At 38.3% G+C, this 26,480-nt stretch overlaps 1 protein-coding gene across 3 annotated transcripts in view; it reads left to right on the top strand.

Moving 5' to 3' along the window:
* The first annotated feature begins 1,843 nt into the window (after positions 1-1,843).
* Positions 1,844-26,480, top strand: part of MYBPC1 (myosin binding protein C1) — an 80,246-nt gene continuing 55,609 nt past the window's right edge. For 2 of the 3 annotated variants that reach the window (XM_054574636.1, XM_054574635.1), the window contains exons 1-3: positions 1,845-2,128; positions 18,248-18,289; positions 21,115-21,156. In XM_054574636.1, coding sequence (XP_054430611.1) covers positions 2,110-2,128; positions 18,248-18,289; positions 21,115-21,156 — 103 coding nt within the window. In that variant the 5' untranslated portion in view covers positions 1,845-2,109. Of the gene's footprint in view, positions 2,129-18,247; positions 18,290-21,114; positions 21,157-26,480 lie in introns of all 3 variants that reach the window. The other variant, XM_054574634.1, reaches the window with a different exon arrangement.

Here is a 26,480-nt window from a genome sequence, read left to right as displayed (position 1 = left end):
CATCACTATAAACATTCTTCTGCAATGTGACACTTAGGCCTTATGTCGATTTCATATGTCATGTTCAGTGTGCTGGGAATGCTGAAGAAATTATTCCTTTTTAGAGACTACACGTATAAACTCACAATGTTAAACCCAGAAGGGGCTTCAAAGTTCACTTTTATAGGCTCCTCAATTTACACAAAAGGAAACTAAGGCCCAGAAAGGCCACTTGCCCTTCTTAGAGTAACTCAGTTGATTAATGATGATCCAGAAATTGAACCCAAGGGTCTGACTTCAGATTGTAGGTTCTTTAGTTTGTTTATTTATTAATCGATACTCTCATGGTAGACCCAGAAAAAAAAAAAAGGTTTTTCTTTTTTTTGTTGTTCTTTCAAGGCACATCTATGCGTTACAGAATAGGCTGCTTTCTGGCTGATGTTTAGCATCTAAGAGCAAATAAATATTTTTAAAAGTAAAGCAACAGTATCAGTGGAACCACATAGTTGAGAAAAGGCTTTCTTGGTAGATGATGTTCATTGACCATCCTGGCTGTCCTCCTCCCCCTCACCCCACATAGCTAAAGCATGAAGCTATTGAGTTCTAAGTTGAGTTTCCATCCTTATATGAAAAGTTAGCTTGGCACAGAGTTTGGTAGAGCTAAGTCTGACCAGCTGCACTCTCAGCCACAAGGGAAATTAAATGAGACAGTGTGGCTGGTTCAGTATAAATCAATCAAAGTCTCTTGAGAATGATCTTGAAAACACAGTAACAATAAAGGCACTCAAGGAGTCTTTTCATTTAAACTCATTTTAGTCCTGGTCTGTGCAGTGGCGTGAATGTGGACAAAGAAAGTAATGTCTTTTTTAGTTTGACCAGTTGATAGTTCATAAGTCTCCATCGGTTTCTGGAGAGTTTGGAGAAGAAACCAAATCTGACAGTCTACCAATATCTTAAGTTAGATTTGTGTATCTGTTTGCTCTCTTGAAACAAAACAGTGGCTGCTGGTCTGCCTGGCTTTCTTTGCCCATGCCCCGTATATTTTTAAGTATGCAATACAGTAGTTTTTAATATATTCACTGAATTGTACAACCATCACCACAGTCTAATTCCAGAATATTTTCATCCCTAAAAGAAACTCCATATACATTAGCAGTCATTTCCAATTCACCTTCCCCCCAGCCCCTGGCAACCACTAATCAACTTTCTGAGTATCCTGGGCATGTCACATAAATGGAATTGCACAGCGTATGGTCTTTTGAGTCTGGTTTCTTTCACTTAGTGCACTGTACTCAAGCCTCGTCCATGTGGGAGGGTGCATCATTCCTTTATTCTTTTATATGCCATGTAATTATTTTAAATGATATTTCTTAAGAAGAGGTAAAGGCTAAGTATTACTTAATAGAACCCTTTGCTATTCTTGGAGGATAAAACAAGAGTAGATATTCAGCATAAAAATTTGGCTTTTCAAATTAACGTTATTATTAACAAAAATAAGAAAAAATTAAGTCCAGTAACTAAGAACAAACAAAAATAAAATCTAATGGGACCATACAATTATCATCTTAATGCAAAGATTTTCCTTTATAATCTTAGTCAGAATTAAGGTAGATGTTGAATTTGCATATTACAATTTTTAATTTGATTTCTTTTTTTTAATCACCTGGCAAACTTTTTGCACTCCTGAGGCAACACAGGACTCCGAGAGAGAGAGAGAGAGAGAGAGAGAGAGAGAGAGAGAGAGAGAGAGAGAGAGAGAGAGAGAGGAAAAAAAAAGAGTAAGAAGGAACACGAGGCTGCAGCTGAATTTAGAAAGTTAGAGGTGTTCTCATCAGCCACATGAGACGGACAGGAGGTTCCTTCCAGTAGGCGAGAGAGCGGAGTGCAGGCAACAGATGTGAGAAAGGTCCTCATAGCTGTCAAGTTCCAGCATCCTTGTGCCGAAGAAGGGGCGGTGCCACATGATTGACTTTCAGAGGCAGTACAAAAGCACAGGATTTCTCCCCAACTGCTTGTCACACTGACCTGCACCATCTCTCAACTGCCTGACTGCCTGACTGCCTGCGGGGTTTCTGTCAACTGCTATTGGAGGGGAGCAAACGCTTTGGAGAGTAACTTTTTCCTGTGGCCATGCCAGAACCCACTAAGGGTAAGACTCACCCGTAAATCTTTTTCTTGTACTTTTTAAGTAAAATGTGTTTATTTTGGTATTTATTTTTAAACAAATCCAATTTCTTAAATAGATTATAAAATAATAGAATCACTGTGATTTCAGGAAAAGAGCCTTGAAAATAAAAAGACCAGAGGAAAAATATAGGAAAAGTATACCACTTTGAAAATATCTGATAATGATAGTTTATAAAGGAATATTGACTGAAGTTTCAAATTATAATTTTATCATTCAATTATAAGGGATTCTTAAAGTAATTTAAGGATGTTAATTGCTAATGGTGAACAAGTTGATTTTCAAGTGTATTTTCTTAGGGTCAATCACAAATTTTGCACCATGTATTTGCAATTTGTGTGTAGGAGGGTGTGACTTGGAATACTTTTTTAAATGGTTAATAAAGTTGATCAAGATTTCAAAAAAGAATTTGTGACAGTATTCCAGATTGGCTATTTTTTTTTTTCATGGAAAGATATTTAGACTATACAGATGCAGGCATTTTTTAACTTTTTCAGTGCTTTTGGCACTTTATTAGTTATCATATTATTAAATCCTTGCATGGAAAGAAATCTTTGAATATCACTGATGGATTGTGTTCTTTAACAAGTCCTATTGTATCTAATTTCTTAATATGTAGCCTTTTAAAAATAATTAAACTGAAAAACATGAAAATATTTCTTCATTAGAAGAAATGTTTCTCCTTTCTATAAGAAAATCAAAATTTTGAAAGTACTAATTAATAACAAATAAATTGGTATTAGGAATTACTGGAATGACTAGTGAAAAGTACAAATTAACAGCACAAGTACACTTAATTTAATTTTGAATGGAAACATCTGCTTAAAATTTTATTTCATTCATATTAGCCTTCATTAGTATTCCCTGAATTTTTATTTTTCACTTCTGCAAATAAATGCAAAAAAAATTAGGAAGCAAAATATAGTATTTAGTTTTTTCATTTTTAATTCTTAAAACTGCTTTTAATCATTATTTTCAAGAGTCTTGAAAAGGATGCTAGACGTTGAACCCGAATTGAAATACTAACCAAAGTCTTTGAAATATATTTTCTTTATGTAATTAAGTAACCAGTGTTGACAGGCTGTGGTGATCAGTTTACATGTTGGCTTTACTTAGTGGTGGAGGGCATTGATGGATGAAGTCTTCCGCCCGAAATAACCACACCAAATGCATGCATTAATATGGGAACTTAATCCTGACTATCGGGCAGTGAGTCCAACCCCTGCTAAAGTGTCTTATTTGTAATGCAAATGATTTACATGTGTATTAAGTGTCCTTTTTATTTGATCTGTCACTTGACTAGCCTCTTTAAGGCTTATTTGGATGAAATACATTCTGTTTCCTAAGTAAGGACAGAATATTGTTTCAATTATCCCACATTTGGATGAATTTGAGTATGTTATTTTAAAGCCCACTCGATAATGACAAGAAAATTGAAAAACTACTCTACAAATGGATGACAGACTGTAGAGCCTACAAAGCTAATTAAATTATTCTGATTGCTAGGTGTGATAAACTTTTACTTTGTGTCTGACTACTCAGTCTGACCCATTCTACTTTTAGAGACAATGACATTTTAGACCTAAAAAGAGGTAACTATATCTTTAACTTCAGCTCCCCCCCCCACCAAATGTATATTTTTAATAAAGTAACAGATACAAAGTCCTCCTGATTTTCTTTTGCTATAAAGGCACTCTTGATATTCTGTGTAGGAGTCCCCCAACCCAGGACAGTAATTTTATACTCATAGATTCTTTGGTTGGTTTAAATTTGGGTGGTGGGAGTGGAGATAAAAAGAGGACTACTGATTTATTTAAAACCCTTTGAGGAAGTACAGGGATTTTAAAACTTGTTTCCTTACCAGCAGAGCTGATTCCTAAACGAACTGCACCTTGAAGAATTTTCCTGGTGAAATCGTTGCATTTCAATATTGTTTCCAACAGAACAGTAAGGACTGTGTCAACTCAGGAACTATTCTGTTCCTTGTTCCTTCTCCTGATTTCATTTTCACTGGGGCTGGTTTTATTCCATGTAAACATCCCTCTGAATGATAACCTCAAGAATAAAACTTGCCTCCAAACCAATTCTTCAGAGTCATTTCAATCTGCAGAAACATTCCCAAGGCACAGGCTCCTCCAGCCCCTACAAGACTCGTCACCTCTCTTCCCCATGCCCAGGAAGGAGATGACCACTTGCTGTCACTCTTGATAGACTGCATGGGCTGTCTGGCCCTCCCAGGATCCAGGAGGACCTGGCAACTCTTTGAAAGAGGCTGAGTTTTCAGCACCTGAAGTTTGCAAATGATGTATCTCTCGTCTGCCTCCCAACCTACAGTGGCCTAATTCTGGGACCTTCATGTTGTTGGGTCTTGGGAGAGCTGGACCTTTTAAGGAGGAGGGAAATGTATAGGTGTAACTTTGGGCCTCAACAAGGAACTCTGATGGGAGTGATTAACTGTTGGGTCCTTGTTTAGACACTTGAAAATATTCTGGATGACTTGTCAACCCCTTTTGATGGAAGAGAGCATTATTTTTAAGGAGCATCCACTTCCCATTCCCTCCCCTCCACCTTTATCAGTTGTATATTTATTCTTTAGAGAACAATATTATTTGTACTACCTGTTCTAGATTAAAAAGTCTATCTTATACTTTGAATTCATGCAGAACCTGAAGCCTTGTAATTTTAAGTTATTCTATTCTAATAATGACAGGAGGTGTGGGAAAAAACTTTGAGATTTGTGGGAATGCTTTGCATACATGTATGTATGTATCAACAATTAACGGAGCACTTACCATGAGCTAGTTGCTGGGATTTTAGAAATATGTTCAACACAGTGTCTGTTTTAAAAGCCCTCATAGTTAATTGCCTCTGGGTTCTACCGTGTAAAAAGACAAATCACCTTTCACTGGAAATTTCTCTTTTGCAATGTTATCAACATGAAGTTAGAAAATCGCAAAAGCTTTTCTTCTTTGGTAGAATCTCTGATAGTTTAAAAACACTATAAATGGCACTTAAACCCCCCAGAAAATGATTCTTCAGAATTTTATCTCTGTAGTTTGTGACAATTAAAACCATAAAGCCTGGTTCCTAATATACTTAGACAATTGTTAACTGTCAAAATGTAAAGATACCAGAAAAACTCTCTTCTAAAACACCAAGTTGAGGCTTCAACAGGAATTTCACTTTTTGTTACATATCAGTCCCTTTTATATTTTATGCACCTAACTTGCAGGAAAAGGGCAAAAGTTCTTCCTTGGTGTTTGTGTACCATTCAAAAAACCCTTGGGAGACTCATTGTCATTTCTTCATCATCCACGTGAGATCTCTTCTTGCAAACTCAAACATATGGAAAGACTGTATCTCCATTTATTTTTAAGGGGCCATTCTAATGGCTCGAAGAGTCAAAGGGATGGCATTGTTGTGACAGATTCTTTTGCTATATCAACAGGCAATACCTGCCTATCTAATCTAACTTGGCCTTTTTCAGTAGAAATAGGCGGGGATGTAGTAATGGAGAATAACTTTAAGTCCAAAGGACTCTTTGATTTGCTATATCTTTCTTTCTTGGTTCCCTAGAGATTTCATCACATTTTAAAACTCCACAAAGCCCCAAAACTATCCCAATGTAGAGCAGCATTCATTACCTCTTGCCTATTTCTCAGCATTGCTCAACGGTTAATCATCATCAGAAAAGGAACCCTGGTGACAGGAAATCTCCCTCTTGTATTCACTCTTTGACCTTCACTTTCTACCTGCAGGAGACTGAATGGTTTATTTCAAACACCACAATAAGTTTGTCTTTACAAAAGTCATCTTATATATAAAATATTACCTTTCTCTCAAATTGGGAAAAAGTTCATTTGCAGGAAGTAAGGGAAAGAAAGGGAGAAGAGGGAGAAGGTATTTTATCAAGGGCAACTATTCTTCTATTTTCAGTGGTTCATTTAGGGCAAGTTAAAGATTTGGAAGAGGAATAAAGGAGTAGTATGAATGAATGCCACAATGTTCTTCTTCCCCTGAGAAAACATGGCTATGCTGTACTGGAGCAGTATGGTGTAGATCTGAGCTATCCGTTGTCAGAAAGAATACTCTGGGGCAAATGCACACCAAAGGGACTTAATACTTGGCAAAATCATTCTTTTTCGGTAGCCTGATTTTATGACTGTCCGGACTGCACCTGTTAGGAAGATAAATAAAGGATTGGCCAATCCTTTCCTTTCAAGCGCCCTAAATATATCGCTTTAAAAAAATGGGTAAAACAAGTTGTAAACTTACTTCTCATCCAGTAAGTCAGAAGAGGTCTCCCTCAGATCTTTCAAACAGCAGCAAAGTAAGCAAGTAAGAAACTTCGTGAAGGGAACAGAGGTCGAGGTTTGGTGCTCTGGCGGCTCTGAGGGGCTCAAGCGAAAGGAAAACGTGTAGTATTTTACTTAAAGGAGCCTTTGTTCTCTCAATGGTTCAATTTATTTTGTCGATGACATGGCCTCGAAACATTTCATTTTAGACTCCTTATGGACAATTGACAGTTTTCTTATTTATACCGATTTCAAAGTCCCTGAATCTGACATGAGTATGGAACAAAACTACCCAGGCTGAAGTCGCTTAAAAACAAAACAAAAACAAAAAGAGCTTGGTCGCAAAAATAAATAAATAAACAGTCACTTTAAAAACGTGAGCAAATATGAAACAATGTTTTTGCAATACTTCTGTAAAAAAAAAATATGCTTTTGTAAATTTCAGAGATTTTTGTGGGAACTGGCTGCTATGAAAGGAAATAAGTGCTGTTGTTTTTATAGCCCTAGACAACGTTTTTGTTATTTTTTCTTAAATTTCTGGTGATTGTTTCCTTTAAAAGTTATTTGTAGGCTCTTTATGGACACATAGAGAAGAATTTTTATTATTGTTAATAATTACTATTTTTGTCTGTACTCCCCTATAATTAGTCTATGAAACCTATATTAATAGACACAAAATACTCTTAGCCAAGAGTGGTAATTCTAGATCTCATCTCTAGACATGCTTGGGTGTGTTAGGTAATAAAGAACAGGATTAAAGCTCTAGTAATCAAAAATAAGCAGAAAACTTTTAATTTCATGTGTGTAGCTGAGGAGGTAGGGCCATGTCTTCTTTCTTTGTTTTTACTTTATGTCAGTTTGTGATGGGAACAGATGTCTTTTCTGTGAGCCCTCAGTTGATTCAGAGTATGGCAGTTTCCTAAAATTTGAAAGTATAATAATTAAGGAATATGAAACTGTGAAAAAGAAGAAGAGACTTTATCACTTAATTTCCTACATGTATATGCACATTGTCTCATCACCAGAGAGAACAGGGCTCCTGTCCCCAGAGCCTTTTACAAAGACAGCCTCAAAACTTCAGTGACGATATTGCCTTGTTGGACCCAAGTTTCTTTTGCATGGATAGGCCCAGTTATAATTTGCATAGAGTGTGTGTTATATGGGATAGCCACACAGATAGACAACAAACCACATTTCAGGGTATTCCCATCCACAGGGCAGGTTTTTTGTGTGCTTTTATATATATTTGCACTGTGAAGTTTTGGGTTCCATCAGGTTGGGGTGTGAAGTGGTTGATTTGGCAAAGAGAAAGACCAAGATCATTTATTCACATGAGCATTTCTCCCTTGAAAATGAGTTCACAAAACCCTGCTTGTAATCGGACTTTCATTACACCTTTCAAGGCAGAGTTACCATTCTCTGTGTTCTTGTAGCAATTTGTGTCTCAATCTGTTCTAGTGCTGCCCCATCCTACGGTGGTTCAAGTCTGAAATCCACTTTGGTAAGACTTTTGCCCTCTTGTACTCCCTTAGGAATCTTTTTATGGGCCTAGTTGGCACAGCAATACAATATCTAAAATTATATCTAACAATATGTTGATGTTAGAGCTTATAATTTTGTTTTATTAATTTTTATCTTATGTGTGAGACATTTATAAGAACCTTGAGCTAATTTTTTTTCCTCCAATATCATCTAATTCTTCCTCTAAATAACATCAAATATTTTTGAAAAGGGAATAGCTTCTGTGTTCTATAAAATTTTATATATCTTGGAACAGAATTCTCCACTTATAACTGAAAATTTGCCTATGTTTATAATTCCCCATTTTAATTTCTAATTTTTTAAGTTAGATTGCATTAGAGTTGTTCTGCATATAGTATATATTTTGGATTTTTATGCATATTAAGTAAACAATATTAGTTATTAAACAGTGATATAAACAAAGATACTATTATTCACAGACCACTCTAGACAGTTCAAAGTCCAATTGCGCAAGTATTGAGTTACTTACACTTCATATGCCTCAGTTTCCTCATTTGTAAATGAGAATAATCATAGTACCTAACTCATTGGATCTCTATAAGAATTAAATGAGATAAATCAAGTAAAAAGCTCAGAACAGGACTTGGCAAATAATAACTACATTTTCCTTCTAAAGCAAAAAACTCAGAAATTTCATCTGTTAAAGGTGCTAAATGCTTCACATTTAGTATCAATTTTGAGGATATTTCCACCAATATATGACAACCACTGTAAGATACATAACAACCACTACCCACCTCCTTACCCTGTGTTTATAATACATTGCAAAAGAGTTGTTACTATCATAGCCATCATTGGTACTACCATAAGCCCCCCCTTTTTTTAACCTGGGATCAAAATAAGAGTTCTGTAACCTAAAAGCCCCTGTTGTGTTCCCAGTGAAATGCGCCGTGTCCAGCTGAGGCTCCCCAGTTGTTGGACAGCTGATGACAACCAGTTTGTTCCCTGTCCCATTGTGGGGCATGGCCTTTCTCACCTAGGTAAAGGAGTCACCCTGTGCATGTACCTAAATCTGCCACCAAGGGTTACCACGCTTGGGTTTGCTGGATATTAAGATTTCTCTCCCCACCAGGGGTGCTTTTTCACAGGCGGAGTCTTCCTCACATTTGAGTATTTCCGAGATAACAACATAAAGAACTCCCCATAATCACATATGGACATGGTGGGTGATTGATTGAGTGCCACTGTGTTTACTGCTGTGGAATTTTATTTTTATGACCCCACCTGGCATTGGCACTGTCCGTCCTCTATTTTTAGAAAGTTACCCAATGTGAAGGCCAGCAATGCCTTGGGGCAAGGCCTTTAAGGAATGTATCTGATAACCTATAGCCACCTAAGAGTGATGTGATCCTGGTGATGGTCAGCCTGGGGACAGACCCCCAGGAAAGGCAGAACAAGGGACTGAATGAGGAGACTGTTAACACTTCAAATCACTATTGCAATAATTTTCTTTTGACCTGTGTAAAGGTTTTAAACTTTTTCAATTTGAGTGAAGGTTTTCCCACACTGCTATGCCATTCAACCCCCATTCAAGTCTTACTTTAAAGCATGTAAGAATAAGGATAATGTGACAAGTCATCAGATCTTAGCAAAAGGCCTTATTTTCATCCAGCCCCATGTTAATAGTGGGAAGCTGTTGTGTGCAATGTAATACTAATCACATTTTAACCCTCTTCCTGTGAGGAATGACATCTTAAGTTGAAACATTTGTAATTAGAAAGATGTAAGAACAAGTCGACTAGGGGAAGAAAAAAAACTGGATTCAGGGAAATTCCATCAAATTGAATAATGAGCCACTGAAATTTTACATACTTGATGCACAATGAAACTTCATCTATTCAGCACCATAAAATACACTCTTTGGCAATATTTAGCCACAGTAAATAAATATGTATTAAATTGATTGAATCATTCTGAATAGCTGGATTCTCCGGATAGCAAAAAGTTTTTGTTCTTAAACTTTATTATTTCAAACAATTTGTAGAGAAACATACCTAAAACATAATATATTATTCCTTGCTTTTAAAAACAAACTAGAATCGATATAATTAAACTTTGTTTTAAATTTTGGGTATTAGTTATTGTACCATGTGATATCCTGAGAGCCCAAATTATTTGCGTTCGTATTAAGTGGGTTCATATTATTTGTATTTGGAATTTGGGTCCAATTTTTCATAGCTTTCCTGTTTCATTCCTTGCTCGGGGCTGCCGTCTTCTTTCATTCCTCTTTCAGTCAGTGTGTGAAGCAGTCCCTTCTCTTCCGTTGGTTGTTGGTTGTTCGCTCTGGACCCTAGACCAGGTCATTAATCTGGCTGAGCAGGGCTAGTCCACAGAGTGTCAGCAGGGCACCTAAGGCACCACATTTAAGGAGGCACTCACTCTCAGGGTTGTGCAAGTGTAGGGTCAGCACCTGTGAGTGAGTGCCTCCTTAAATGTTGTTCCCTGGGCACCTGGCCTGCCTCACTGCAGGCCTTCCAGCTCCCAGACTAACTGAGGACCTGGGTCAGGGACTTCTCTTGTGAGAAAGCACTTGAGCTCTTAGTGTTTGGAGCTTGAGGGGCTTGAGGGGCTTGAGGAGCTTGAGACAAATCCATCTTGTCCTTGGGAGACTCTTTTAAAAGTGCTGGTCAGCTGTTGTTGTCTCAGTAAGTCAGGTTACTAGGCAGCTAAATTCTGAATAAGATAGGTGGTACTAGACAACATTGCCCTTTTATCTCTATTATTGCTGTAGGAAAATAAGTTATTACCCCCTAAATCAATTTATGGCTTTTATTCTGACTGCTTTATTTATTAATCAAGGCTATAGATTTTTTCAAAACAAGGCATATGACATGAGTTTGTTTTTTTTAAAAAAAGCAAAAAGCATACACACAAAATATTTTTTAACAAAATTTGCAATAAATTCTAAGCATTTCTTAAACTCTTTGGTCTCGGGTCCATTGCACTTTTAATGATTATTGAGGAAATTAAAAAGCATTTGTTTTACTCATCATATCTATCAATATTTACTATATTAGGAACTAAAACTGATAAAATTTTACAATATAAGAATACACAGCAAAAGTTTTATTAGCTGTCAGAGCATTGTGTCGTCACACGTACACACTAGGGAAGTGTTACAGCATATTTATGAGAGGATGTGAGTGAAAAAAGGCAAATAATGTCTTAGCATTATTTAAAAAATAGTTTTTATCTTATGGACTCCTCAAAGGGGTCTTGGGGACTCTTGGGGACCCCAGACCATACTTTGAGAATCACGATCGTAAATTAATATAGAATTGTCTCTAAAAAAATGTGTAATTCTCTTAAATCTCAAGGTGTAAAATGTCAGTACCTATAGTGCAATGAATAGAATGGGGACAAAGTAAACATCAAAACCATAAAAACATTAAATTAAACAGTTTATGGCTAAAATTGATATCTCCGATGCATAAGCAAGATGACAGGTAGAAATACACTGTCATTTGTGTTTGCTGATTATTTTGGTGACACTTATGATTTATATAATCAAAACTCCCCTAAGACTTTTGAACATCCCCCCCACCCCGTGAACCATAGTTTATATTAAAGCAGTTTCCATTGTTCTGCTATCTAGGCCCGTGAGGTCCAGACTGCAACATGTACACAGGGCAAACCACACTGTCAGCGGTGGGTGCACCTCACAGTGATTATGACATATTTACTTTAAAAAGAAAGATAATTTGCTATACCACTAAAAGTGACAAAACTGGAATTGGTCAGGTAGAGCCTGATTCATCATAATGTTTACAATATGTAAGATATTCACACACAGCGTCTGGCAGAAGTAATGCCTGCTTGAGTGTGACTGGTAGGGTAATAATACAGGTGTAATAATTTATAGTTTTTATTTGAACATTTCACCTAAAATATCACATGGTGATGCTGGAGTGTGATATTGTTGTGTTACAGAATTATATGCTTATGATTTTGCAATAAAAGATTTTGCAATAAAAAGGGGTATTATTTGTGCCAGACCCTATATTTTACTTCAAACCAAGAATTTGACTTGAGGAATAAGAAATAATAATTAAGAATAACGTACAATATTTTTCTGTACCCCAAATTACCAAAGGATGGTTTTAGTATATTTATTTTATTTGTATAAAGTGACAAAAAGAAAACCACAAAAAGCAAAAAAGACCTGGAATTCTATCACTCAAGGATAATGACTGTTACATGTTTTTATGTCTTTTCTATGCCAACATAGCATGCGATATAACTTTCTCCTTCATGCTATCAAAAAGCTAAATTAAATTGCACGTGAAGATCCATAAAATATTTTTAATATATTATTTGAGCAGGTGAGCCCATGGGAAGGAGAGAGCTGGGTTGTTTGTATCATTTTGGTGTAGAGACATCCATGCAGAGAGGCAGGTTAATGCCTCTTAAGACTTCAAATTTTTCCCCCTCTCATTGGTTGACCATGGAACCCTTGATCATTGAAAGTAGAGACAGACCACACTGGGGACCCATTTTGGGGGTTTTGGGTTCCCAGTCTTGTAACAGCAGCACAAAGGCCACAGATGAGCTGTCTATTTAATAGCTGCCACCGGTGCCCGTCAATTAGAATGCCCTGGCACTCGCTGTGAAGGCCTGCCATTGATGGCATACCTGTGCTTTTTACAGTAGGTGGTCATAGGAAAAATCCACCATAAATAGCTCAAGCCCTTTGAAAGCATTTCAGGGTTGCAGAGGGAAAGGCTATATCTGTGAATTAGACAGGATCAAAGAACAGCCGCCTTTGCCAAAGGAGGAAGGCGCGTGCTGGTTTAGAATTCGATTAATTTGCATGTTGTTTATTAAAAAAGTTCCCTAGGCTTAATTTTTCAGAATGCCTTAGTTTCTTTTTGTTAAAAAACTTTATAAATATCAACTAGTATATACCCACTTCTTTAGTCAATCCTGTTAGTATGTTTTCTAATGGAGACAGTAAAATGAGGGGAGGGAGGCAAAAAGCCAACTTTATTCACCTGGCAGAGAAGTTGCATGGAATTTGCCCTTTGTTTTTGAAAAAGCAAGGTATAGTAGGACCTCACCTGAGTAAATGCGTGTTCACTCTTAATGTTAAAAGGGAAGATATCAAGCACTTCCTAAGACTGGGTGCCTTCTGATAGTCACAGCAACGCTAAGCTAGTTGACAGGGGAGGTGGCATGCTTGTTCTGAAGGGTTTTTGCTAAGAAATGTAGGCCAGATTTTGAAAGAGGTGATTCCTTAGAAAGGCAATTGGTGTTCCGTCACTGATGGCCAAAAATCTAGCCGTAATTGCTCTCCTGACCTTGTTAAGAAGTGGAAGAAAAGTGTTGACAATAAGAAGAAATATAAATAATGGGATTGGATGACTGCCTGTGAGCATACAGCCAGCGGGAGGGTCACCAATGGGAGACATTGTGTTCCCTGTGGGTAAGACAGACCAAGAAAGCTGCCCTTGGAGTGCCCGGGGCTGCTTCTTCATTTCTTGGCAGCGAGGAGAAGGGGCTTTTGTGCTGTAGGAACAGGCTGCCAGTCAACTATATTTATGGAGCACCTGCTGTGCAGAATTTGCAAAGAAGGAGACAGGCCTTGTCCTCAAGAAGCTTGTGGTCAAAGAGAGAAGAAAAGTCTCCGTCTCCTATAAACCCTGTAGCATTCACAATGGCATTTGAAATAGAGAGGACTTGGTGATATTTAGGGCATATTCTGAGCCTTGTCACTCAAAGTGTGTGTCAGGGACTGGCAGCATCAGCATCATCTGGGAGCCTGTTAGAAATGCAGACTCTTGAACCCAGAGTTAGAATCTGCACTTGAGCAAATCCCTAAATGATCTGTGTGCACACCTCAGTTTCGGAAGCACTGGAGGGGCCTCGAGGTGGTGACTTTCAAATGGTTTAAGAGAGCAAGGCTACCTGGTTTGGTGAGTAAACTGATAGAAAAGGCAGCTCATTTACCTGTGAGCCTCTTAGACACTGGCATCTCATCTTAGCCTTCTTTATAAGCTCCACCTCCCCCTTATTAAATTCATGGTGGGAGCTCAATGAATTCTGATTGCATGGGGCCTTCTTCTTATGGTCCCTATTCAGTGGGGTCCTATGGAAAATGGTATGAATGAATTTTTGTTATAGAGGCAGCCAGCAAATTTTGGGAACATGCAAATGATTTTTAGAGGCGTGGACAAAACTATAGGCAAGGTCAGAGACAAAGGTGTAAACTGAAGTAAGAGGGCGCCAGGGCCCTGAGGCTTACTGGCAATTGTTTATTTTCAGCCGCAGTCATATGCTGCTTGGCCTTTGCCACTCCCGGCTTCCCATCTCTCCAGGGTTAAGACAGCTGCAAATCTTTGTTTCAAATGCTCTGAAAACCATTGAGAGTTCATTTCTTTATCTTTTCTGTCCCATAAGATCGATTGATTGATCAAGTTATCTGCACTGTGCAAACTCTATGTATTGCATGTAAACTTCATCAAAGTCAGTTATTACCACTTTACAGTAGGAGAGCGAAAGGCCAACCTTCTCTGTTCAGTTTCCAGACGCTTCCTCACCTCCCACCCCAATTTCAAACATGTTCTAATATGACGCAGCCCACAGACCTCGAAATAAGGTCAATCCCTAGCAGGTGGCATCTGTAGAAAGACATGAGTATCATGCTCACAGGTGTGTCAGAGTAAAATTCTGATAAAGATGATGATAACCACAAAGGGATAGAACATACAAAGTGTGTACCATGTTCCCTATCCCTGCAGGAACTCACTCATTCCTGCCAGCAACCCTTGAAATGGGTTCTGCTATCATTTCCATTGCATAGATGAGGAAATTAAGGCACACGCCACTCCAACAGACAGGGCAACATCCGTATGAGGCCATGTGGCCGTGACAATAAAACCAATCAGTTCAGTGTGGGGGGGTAGGATGAGATGCAATAATGTCCCTGAAAGGTCCATAGCTTACTTCTGTCCCCACCGGCCGGAGCGGCTGAGAGGGGAAGTGCAGCCCCCTGCTGCAGAGCCCGGGTGCTGGGTCAGGCAGACCTGGGCCAGAGCCTGCTCCGAGCTTCCTGAGCTGTGCGGCCAAATAGGGACTTAGTTCTTCTCTGTAAACTGGAGGGAACTGTAGTACTGACTTCATAGAGCTGTATGGATTATAAGAAATAACATATACCAGGTCCTTCATGCAGGAGGTGCCAAAAAGTGGTTGTGCTCTATTTATTCCTTCACTGGCTGTCAAGTAACAGGGTTTCTATGATTTTTAGAAGGAAAAGGTCTGGCTCCACCTACCTACCAGGGAGGCACGCATTTTTCTACTTTTATTTCCTGCAACCATCTTACAAATGTACTGTCATTAATATTCTATGTTTTTGTATTTCTGACTACCTGGTGCCATTGACTATTAATGACCCATTTTCTGTGGGTTTCTTGGAAGTTGAATTAAGCCTTTTAAATTCTTACTTTGGTTTGCTTTGGGGCCTGTTACATAGAACATGGGGGCTACAGACACAATGGACATGGAGAATTCACATTCAGGGCAACATGTACAGTTTCAGTGTCCAAGACGAGTTTCTTTTGTTTATTTGACTAGAATTCGTTCACCCTTGGCCTTACTTCCAAAACAGGATTTTAAGCAGCCACAGCTTCCCTTACAAAATAGGCCTTTGTTTACGTAGATTCTGAGAAAGCACAGCCAATTTGATAGTTTATACACAACCACCAAAGGAGCTCTTCTTAATTTTTTTTTGGTCATTTAATGTGTTTTCTACAATAAAACGAGGTACCAGGGAGAGAGGAAAGGAATGAAAGATCCCTGTCCTTGTTTAGTTGGAAAGGAAAAGAAATATAAATATATAGAGACAACTGAAGAATAATTTTAAAATAATTAGTGAATAAAGAGTGTATTATGATGTGGTCCAGAAGGCCAAGAAAACAAGGGAGAGGAACAGAATGGAATAATTAGCGCTGAGAGTCTTAGGAGAAATGTCAAAAAGTCAGACCAAGACGGCCTAGCACAGCAATGCTAATAGTCGTTGCCGAAAATTCTAGAGCTCTATCTATGTGCCAGGAACTGTGCCGGGCATTTTATATAGGATTAGCACCCTAGGGGGTCATTTATCTTACTATTCTCATTTCACAGACGGGGACACCAAGCTGATAGAGATTAAGGAATTGCACCAGGTCACACAACTAATCAGGTGTAGGTCTGTCTGACACAATCGTATGTAGAGAAAAAAACAGAAAGTCTCTTGGGAAAAAGATCCTCACCCTTCTTCATGACAGAAAGGTCAGAAAATGAAAAGAGACACCAGCTCTGGAGCAGAGGGGCCCCCTGAGGGAGAGGGAGGCAGTGCTTGCCGACAGTGGCTTTGAACGTTAACCTGAAGAGTGAAGACCTAACCCAACCGGTAACAGAGATCCTCTCTTGTGGAGTAACAGGATGAAACCCCATTGTGGCCTAAGTAATCCCTGCGGCTGTGGGAAAAAGACTGGAGGCTGTTGAAGCTTGTCTGTGGAGAGAGCCAGGAAGAGGTCCTCAGGCAACGGGTGACAGTCCTAAAGACAGCGTGTCAGAGAAATTGGCTTCCCGCTCTTGGTCTCCTGATATCTGGGTGTTGCATCAACTCACCCAAAGCCAAGAGGTCAACATTAGAGTTCTATCTCTGCACTCAGATCTCTGAACATAAAATACTTTGACCTTTTGGTTGACACTGGCTCTTCAGGTTGACACTGGCATTAAAGAACCTTTCCATGACATCGCAAAGAAACAAAAGTCCTTCTCTTGACGCCATCTAAGGAACAGTTGTTTTTCACTGTATCTTTAAGCCATATCACATCCTGACACATTTTCATCTGCCAGCCTGAAAGGTTATATGGTTTTTTCCACTTAGTCATTTTTTTCTCCCTAATTAGTAAATAGTGATGTATTTATGTATGGTCATCTGAATGAAAATAGTTTTTTTGAACAATAAATTGGAGTTTATACCCGGCACAAAAAATTAATAAAGGAAGATGACGTCGCTACACCTTGGAAGCCCTGTACCTCTCCTTTCTTGATTTCTGTTGCTGAGAAGTCGGTCCTTCCGTCCTCACTCCAGCCCACCCAGACTGAAACACGGCGCTTGGCCTGCGCATGGTGAGAACTCTTGGGTCACACTGCTCATTGTGAGGCATTTCCATTTGGCTTGGAAATAGCCACTTGTGGGGAAAAATGTGGAAAATCCTAGATCCAGACAAAGATAAGGCTTCTGGGATCCCACAAAATACCTATAATACAAAAACTTTTCTTTGCTATTTAATTGTCAAGCAGAAAGTAATTGTAAAAAATATCACCTTCTTTAACTGCTTCTTCCTGCCCTGGAGGAGCAGCTGGTTTTCACGCATGCCATTAATTCACTAATTCCCAATTCTGGGCCTCTGTGGGGATTCAACAAGGGAAATTCCATGCCCTTTGGTCACGGGACTGCCGTTAGCTCCTCGGACATATCCTTGAACAAAAGTTTCTTTAACAGACTTTACCACCAGACTGCTCTACATTCTGGATATCTGAAGCCAGATATAAAACCTCAAAACCGGAGCTTCGAAAACCGCGAGTACGTGTAGGTGGAAATCTACCCCAGGTATATGTATTTCCAGAAACAACTGTGAGAGGGGTTGATTTTGTTTCCCAGTGAACAGAGGGTTCGTCTTATAAAAGGAAATGCTGCCAAATCGGAGGCCTTTTGTTTCCTCAGCATTCAGAAATTTTGTCCCATGAAGGCGGGATGATGTCAGAGATGCTGTGGTGCCCCTGCTCTGTGGGAAAAGTGAGGTTTCGTTGACTGAGCACCAGCCTCACCTTAGACTCTACAGGATGTGAATGCCTTAGGCTCTAAGGGACATGCTTGCCACTCACAGTGTCTCATTTTATGCTCACAGCAACCCCATGATATAAGCTAGATGTTGTGTCCAATTTTCCAGATAATGGAAACAGGCTCAGTGCCATGAAATGTCCTGCCTTCTGCCACCTGGATCCCCATTTTACCTGTGATCTGTCCATCACTAGCCTCTCCCACCTCCTCAAAATCTGTATGATACCATTTAGATCCTCACCTCACACCATACACTAAACAGCAGTGTGTCTCAGGAATCAAGAGGTACCTGCTTCACCCTTCTTGTCAGTACAGGTAAGATGGCTGCCTGGAGTTTAGCACAGCCGGGGGCTATGGAAAGTAGCTTTTCTCTATGATTCGTGAGCCTAACACTTCCATTACTCTTTTTATTTCTAGAAAATGAAGTGCCTGCCCCAGCCCCAGCCCCACCCCCGGAAGGTAAGTTAAAACACTACCTCACACATTTGGGCTGCAAATTCAGAATGTCTATCCCAGCATGGTTCGGCCTTCAGTGAAGCTGTGAGCTTTAACTCCTGTGGAGAAGTTGGATGACCACAGGGGTGATAGGTTTATAATAATAATAATAATAATAACAATAACAACAACAGCAACAACACATTGTGTTTATATAACCCTCTCACGTTGATCTAATTTGTATGACATGTCATATACTTATAAAACCCTTGGTGTTGTGGAGACTGGGTTTCCAAGGCGCTGAAGGCTTTGCAGGGTTTGTGACACATCGCTAAGGGCAAACAAAATGCACATCTTTCTTGTGAGAGTGGGGAGCAGATCCCATGTCCCAGAAGATCACCGGTCTCTTCTCAACTTCAACTATGCCACCATCAAGCACTTCCAGAAATTTAAGATTTGGTGGCCTCTGCCGGCTCAACCTCAGAACCAATTTCTCCAGTTCTTAGTACCCTGTTGTCCACCAGGTGGCAACAAAAACAACAAGGACTCAAGAGTTCCAGTGAACTTGGCAGGTAGAGGCAGTGCCCGATGCCACACAACAGAGAAAGCCTGCTTTTGCAGCTACATAGACCTAAGGAAGAGAAGGGGATTGAAAGGATGACAAGCCCAAGTGGAATGCTAAGCACCCAGCATGGATCTCCAGACCAAAACGACGCACCTTTTCCCGGGAAGACACCAAAGTGCCCTCTTTCATCGCTCCTCCTCCTTGACCAGGATGAGAAACTAGCATTCACTAAAGAAATGTTCACACAGATTCATACACACAGAGAACAGAATGATGGTTGCCAGAAGGGAGGGGGGTTGGGCGCCTGGGTTAAAAAAGGAGAAGGGATTGAGAAGTACAGGTTGGTAGTTACAGAATAGCCATGGGGATGTAAAGTACAGCATAGGGAATATAATCAATAATTTCATAATAATTATGTATGGAGCCAGGTAGGACTGGAAATAACAGGGCAAATGCTTTATAAAGTATATGATTGTTTAATGCCTATGCTGTATACCTAAGACTAATACAAAATAATATTGAATGTAAACTGTAATTGAAAAAAAAATTTTTAAGAATTATTCATGAGGTATTGACCATGTGCACGACTCTACCCTAACACTTCAGAAGGATACAGAGCTATCTACCAGATATTTATTGATAACTAGACATAAACAAACTGTCCAAGATGTAGTGGAGAACTAATCTATGTAGAAAACATTTCCCTGTATTCAGTTTGCTTACACCCAAGTAGAAAATAAAATAAAATACAGACCAGAGAACAATTCAACAAAATACAGCCACTATGTTGAAACATGGGGCACAACTCTAAGAACTTCAACAAGTCAGTATGTGATTTAATGCATTTAATGTGTGTTACTTGAATTAATAATGTGGTGTGAAGACAAGGGGTGGGAGGTCACTGTAAACCAGTTCAGCCTAGTTGAAAGCAGGAAATGAATAAAGCCTCAGTTGCTGGTAATCTTTTTGCATGGAAATTTATAAAGAGATTATGAAGCTCTTCCACCCTGGGGATCATTTTCAGGAGGGCAGTTTGAGAAATCTAACTACTCACACAAGCCTCTTTGTCCAGCTAAGAATACCAGATCACATGCTCAAAACCCTTAAATATTACAGAAGAGTATTGCTATGTGTCAAAATGAATGAAACAGGCTCAGTGCCACATGAGTGTAAACAGGGATAAGCTCAAGTTTAATTTTCTTTCAACCAGTATCAATCTGTGACTTTTTTAGGAACTTCTTTGGTAGGTTTCCTTCTTGCATATTCAGACTTCCCTTTGCCAATACTGTGTAGACTGAGGACCTACAGGCCATTACAGGTATAACCTTTCCCTTCCATTCTTCAGATCAGTAGCTGTCACTGGGCCACTATGAAGTTTCCCTTATTGTGCCATATTTCATATTCATTGCACAATACTGACTTCTTGTTGCTCAACCATGTCTTCTTTTACTAAACTCTGCTGTAAGTGCCTTTATTAGTTAATTAAGATTCAGGTCTACAATCAATCAAAAGAGAGAGAGTTCATACTGGAAAGAATTCTTTTCTTGCATATACCACAAATCAGGCACCATTTGCAGATATCTAAACTAATATGCTTCTGATCAGAGAGAAAAGCAGAATAGATGGTCTCATAATAAAATCTGATTTTACTGCTATCATATTGCGCTTACTGCCACTCATCTCAACGCAGAAGATTAATGTGTGCACCAAAATATTTTCTTTGAAACTATTGTACAATTATAGATTTTATATCTTGTCTGTATCAAAATAATACTATAATGTTATTTAGAAGTAAACACTATTAGAACCACTACGAGCACTATTAGAAGAGTATTAGAAACACTGTTAGAACACTGTTAAAGCCACTATGGACAAAACTTCCTTAAAAATTCAGTCAGTCCCTTGTTGGGGTCTACAAGGAAGGGACTCACTATAAGTACTGTGTGCTAACTAATTGACCACTGGAGCATGACCCATGTTTTATACTCGTTCCACACCAGCATGTTCTAACATGAACCCAACAGCTGAATGTATTTTAACAAAATCTGTATTGTATGTTTGTACATGTACTTTTTTCAAAAGTAATCAGATTAATTGCTTTTATAAAAAGTTTAATGTGACTCTACATTATAATCCCCAAATTCATCATTCATGTACAGCATAATAAATGTATATGTAGCATCATTTATGACCTGTCTGTTTTCATTTATGCCCCCCACAATGCCCATCACACAATAAAATATCTTAAGACACTTTTTAAAATGTGCTTGTACTTTCTACACAGAACCAAATAAAGAGCCGGAAGCCGGAACCACACCGCCGAAAGGTGAGTGGAGGGAGGGAGAATGAGGCTGAATCCAATAAAGTTAGAAGCAGAAAGAGGTCAGTAATGCTTGCCAGGGTGACTCCATGGAGTTTCTCTGCATTGTCTTTCATCAGTGTGATTAAGTGTCCTTGTTTTCATCTTAGCTGCACAACCCAATGACGCTTTGATTAGTTTTCATTATACAAATTTTCTAAAAGAAAAACAATAATGATTTTTTAAAAAATCACAAACACTTGTTGAGATGTCAGCAAATTAATTGGTAGTTTTCAATTTCCAGTGTACATATAATGGAAAAGGTATGTCTGGTCTTCTTGGGATTATATCAATTTGGAAAATTATCAGGATTGCCTAGGTTTTTCTTTCTTTGAATGTTTTCATGTTACTGTGTAAACTGACCGAGGTTTCACTAGTAATTTTGAAGGCCAGCATCTTGTTTTGTAACACTATGTATTCATGTAGATTTATATAATGATTTATGTAGATGGACAAGCAAACATCATATTGCTCCTTATTGTTTTGGAAACTCATTTATTTCTGCAATATTATCCTACTTTTACTTTACATGTAGATAGTCTAGTTTTATTTTTTAAGATAGTCTAGTTTTAAGCAATGAGTAATATTTATTACATGGATCCATGAAATACTGATTCCTTTAAGTCATGGAATAAGTCACTGTCATTTCTAACCATCCATCTTTAGCTAAGGAGTGTTAGTTTTCTACAAAAGAAAGTTTTGACAGTGGCAGATTTGACAGTTCTGCTTTATATGTTTGTGTCATCACTTATATGTTCATTTTTTAATTTGTGTAATGAATAACATAGTTTAAATTTTGGAATAACCAATTATTTTCAGGCTACAGTAAGATTTTTCTTTCTGGATACTACTCCAAAGTATGTTAAGTATCTTTGTTCTTACTACACCATATCTCCTTACCTAATTCCTGATATTGTTGTCTTCTATACATTAGTAAAATACTTTTCTTCTTTCTTTCAGTACATTGGACCACTTTTCTTCAACTAACTTGAACTTACACTCTCATAAATGAACACACAATTTTGTAGTATACTCACTTTGTCCTTGACCTTAAGTGGCTCCCATGGATAGTAACCTGAATACTAATCCTGGCCGCATGAGACACAGTCTGAAGGTTATTTGCTTATGGAATGCAGACAATGCAAACTCCTAGAACTCTTCCATGAGATGGGTTCAAAGATGTTTGGACATCTGGCCGAAGTTATTGTAACATTATTCTCCACAAAGCCGATGGCATACACCTCTGTTTCCAAATCTGGAAAGGTGTTTGGGCCAGGTTTTGAGGCTCAACCAACAAAGAAGATGACGTGATCCCAGAGGGCAAGCTGTCAAAGTTAAAACAAAGTCTGTGCCTTACCCTTAATATGAAAAGTCATCCAATTATATTTGTGTGCTTAAGTGAGAAAATGCCTTTCTGTATATTAAAGTCAACCAATCAACCAACCAGTCAACCAACCAACCAAAACTCTTCTTTATGCAGGACGTAGTTTGATGACAGAGCAAGACAAGATGACTAGGGAGGGAATCCTGATTAGTAGCATTTTTTTCCCTGACATTTGCAGAAGTCAAGCAAGGCCATGCCACGTGCAGTCACATGCCCAAGTACATAAACTGCCATGTATCTATTTTTCTCTACATGCTTAGGAAGAAAATCAATTTAGGATAGAAGGTGATATCCCTAATTAAAGAAGGTAGGTAAGTGGAAGTTGTTTCTAAATATATAAACCTTTCTACTATTACCCACTTTCATCAAGGACAGGAAAATTTCAAAGAAAATACTTAAGCAAAAAAAAAATAGACACAATAAACATTGCTGTATGTATGACGATGGTTAAGAAAGAAGGCCTGCATGAGCATAAACAAGATCGACAACCCTCAGTCCATTTCATTGAATTTTAACGAGTTCAGCTTGGGTTTCACTCCTTCATATAGCCTTTCCCTGACTTCGATCTCCCCTTCCTCCTGATTTCTCTTGGACCTATCCCCTCTGTCATTCAGTCACTCTTCTCTCTACCTAATCATGTGCTAATGGTTCACTTCTTTCCCTAACAGGCTTTAAGCTTTTTGACTGTTGGGCACCATGTCTTAACACCTTTTTGGGGCCCCTCATCTCATTTTTCCTAGTGTCTAGAAGAGAGCTGCACAAGGCAATCTCCTAATAAGTACCTGTGGAATGAGTGAACAGTGGAATTTTCATGCTGTCTTAGCTTCTGATCACACAGGCAATGATAATCTCGATAGAATTTTATTTCCATTTACTGGGCAGAAGGACGACCATCCCCTTCATACTCAATAATGAACTTCCGACTGAGACAGTGATATTGGGCATTGAGTGCTCATCCTCAGAACAGAGAGAGAATGTAAGACCAACCCACTAAAAGCTATTGAAAGTGGTCATGCCTAGATATTAGTACATTTTCACACTTTAATTAGTCCCCTATCTAATTACTTAAAGTATATGCAGTTAATAGTGCCAAGACCATCACTGTTAAGAGCAACATTCAGAGCAACGCAGCCTTCCTGTCATTCCCAGGTTGCCTGAATCATTCTGTGACAACCTGGAAATGTTCTGAAAATTGTTGTGTAGCCACAGAATGTGGGTTGGTTCTGATATCAACCTTACAGTAGTGCTTGTGGGTAGATTTGCCAACTTTTTATGTTGGCTAAGAGTCGCTGTGTGGGAAACAGCTGGTTTTCCAGGATGGGGTTTTGCTATTTGTTGATTTGCTTGTTTGTTTGCCTCTGGACTTGTCCACTCAACTATCCTGTTCCTTAGTACTGCTCACTTTGTCCTGGAATTGAAACAGTAGAGATGGCAATAAAAAAAATGTGTTTAACCAAACAGCAATTCCAGAATTTACATGTGCAAATCCCCTTTTAGATCATGCTGGGAGACAATGTCCTTATAAAAATAAAGCTCCCGGGATTTAGGATTCTTCCAGAATAATGGCAGGTGGCAAATCGATAAAGTGCAAAGTACAAATTCTTTTTTTATACCCTCAGTGGGGCCAAAGAACTGTCTTTTCTTCTAACATTCACTTATTCAGCAATTATTCAGAGTCAGCTACAGTGCCAAGCAAGGGTCTGGCACTGAGTCCTGCCCTCCTGGACATGACTTTAGGGAGCTTTAGAGAAGAGAACAACCATCAGCAGAACACAGTGGACCTCAGCTTTGAAAGCAAACAATTGTCGTGGAGGGCCATGTGTAGAGGATAATGTAGGTGCTCAAATGGGACCATGTTTTTATGGTCAATCAATATTGTATGTGTGAACGCAGAGTAAGGAGGCTGGCTCTCTTCTGTGCCTCAATGACAGGGCCTGTGGGAAGTTTCGAAACTGGCCGTGTGGGTGGTTGCAGATGTGCCAGTGGTATTAGGATCAGAGGTTACTTCGATGATCAGTACTTATTTTAATGCCTAAGTTCTGATAGATATATATAACTTTGTGTGTGTGTGTTATTAATGTGTAGTCTGTATATATTTTGGAAAGTCCAATTGGGGTAGTTACTGACTCTTTTTATTTTTTTTCCAGAAAAATAACTGCTTTTGATAATCGTGGCAAGAGAAGTAAAACTTTCTTTTCCCAGGCAATAATCATCGTAAATGAACCCTGTGCGTATTAAAGAAATCACATAGCTTGAGCTGAAGCATCTTTCTTTTGGCTTGAGTTTGGTTAGCAGAAGAAGAAGAGAATCAGAAGAGGGTCCAGAAAATTTCTCCTAAATAATATGATTTTTTAAATTAAGAAATTATTAAACTTTTTTCCTTCATTTAGGTACTTTTGCATCTACAGTAACATGATATTCATGTTTCTTACTAGCATGCTAAAATGTTTTTCTGAAATTTTACCTTCAGGAATCAGACAACTATTAATTAAAAAGTCTGTGTGCTTTATTTGTGTATTCTAATTACACATTTCTTTGTAATGAACTTTGTTAAAATTAATATCACCATACTTTTTAATTTTAAGACAAAACCATTATAAGATGCAATATCAATTTAGTAGACTTGGGGGAGAAAAAATTATTAAGTAAACATATTTATTGTAAGATGAATCCTGATTTCAGAAATATGAACCTGTGAAGGCATGTGTCTTCTCATTAAGAAAATAAATTAATCAAATGCCTCAGCCCATGATGGCTTAGTGTTAGCTGTTGATGTTATTGTCTTCCATACGTGGTTGTTGTACTGTTGTTGTGTTTGGTCATCTATGCCAATAATCACTAAAACTGATTACCTTGCTTGAGGAATTCATAAATCTGTCTAAATCAAATCAGGTGCTTAACCAAGGCTTGTTTATAGTCACATATATTTTAATTTTATATGCTTTTTGATCTTTATTCTAAAATTTCAGCTACAATCCTAAGGTTGTTTTACATAAAAAATTAATTTTAAAAGACAATTTAAATCAACCATAGGTAGGTTATTTTATGCCTAAGAGACTATGAAGAATTATAAGAATGTAAACACTCTATTATCTCTGGAAGTCTCTCCCTCCAATTTCAGATTTCATGTGTCCTCCCCTAAAATCCTAGGCTTGTAATATGAAACCAAGTTCTTTCTCTTCTTTCCAGGCCTTCTTTGGGAACTTCAGTTATTTAAAGAGTCCTTTTCACGGTTTCACAAATGCTATTTTCCCATGACTTTACAGACAAATAAAATTCTGCCTTGGTGAATTTCCCTTCTGCGTAGTTAGGGGAGACAGCTCCGCTGCTCTGGGCCCAGGTCTTCATGAATGCTGCGTTCTCAAGGGCCAAAGGCAGTTGTGTATGTTTTCACCATCATTGCAGTCACTTTTAAATAGAAAAAGAGAGAAACTGTGACTTATGTAGTATAATTTTTTTGTTTTGTTTTGTTTGAAAACATTCTTTGTATGATGCCATGCCTTTCGTGTTTGTGTTGTTGAATTAGGTGCAACCTAAAAGATTTGGATATTCAGTTTCCCTTCTAGCAGTAGAACCTGTTTTTCCATGGTAAGGAAAACAGTGAAACGTTCCATTTTAATCCAATTTAACCAAGTTCAACCAGGCAACTTTTCAAGAATTTCAGGTCAACATCCCAACATCTCAACTACATTTCCTAATCTAAAGTGATACTAGGATCAAAGATACTTTTAAAAGAAAAAAAAAAAACAGTAAACTTGTCAATTATATTTTTCAGCACTTTTGTAAATTTGGAAATGTATGTACAAGAACTCACATATTGCCAATTGAGAAGGAATTGCTGTTTGGAAGTAATGTTGGATCATCCAGTTCCTTTCATAAAACTCTGAAGCACTGGTTTAATATATGG

This window comes from Pteronotus mesoamericanus, unplaced genomic scaffold (assembly GCF_021234165.1).
Source record: "Pteronotus mesoamericanus isolate MK-2021 breed Mesoamerican mustached bat unplaced genomic scaffold, CSHL_Meso_final contig_263, whole genome shotgun sequence".
NCBI lineage: Eukaryota > Metazoa > Chordata > Mammalia > Chiroptera > Mormoopidae > Pteronotus > Pteronotus mesoamericanus.
The sequence above is the reverse complement of the archived record's forward strand: the minus strand, read 5'-3'. Positions and strand labels throughout refer to the sequence as shown.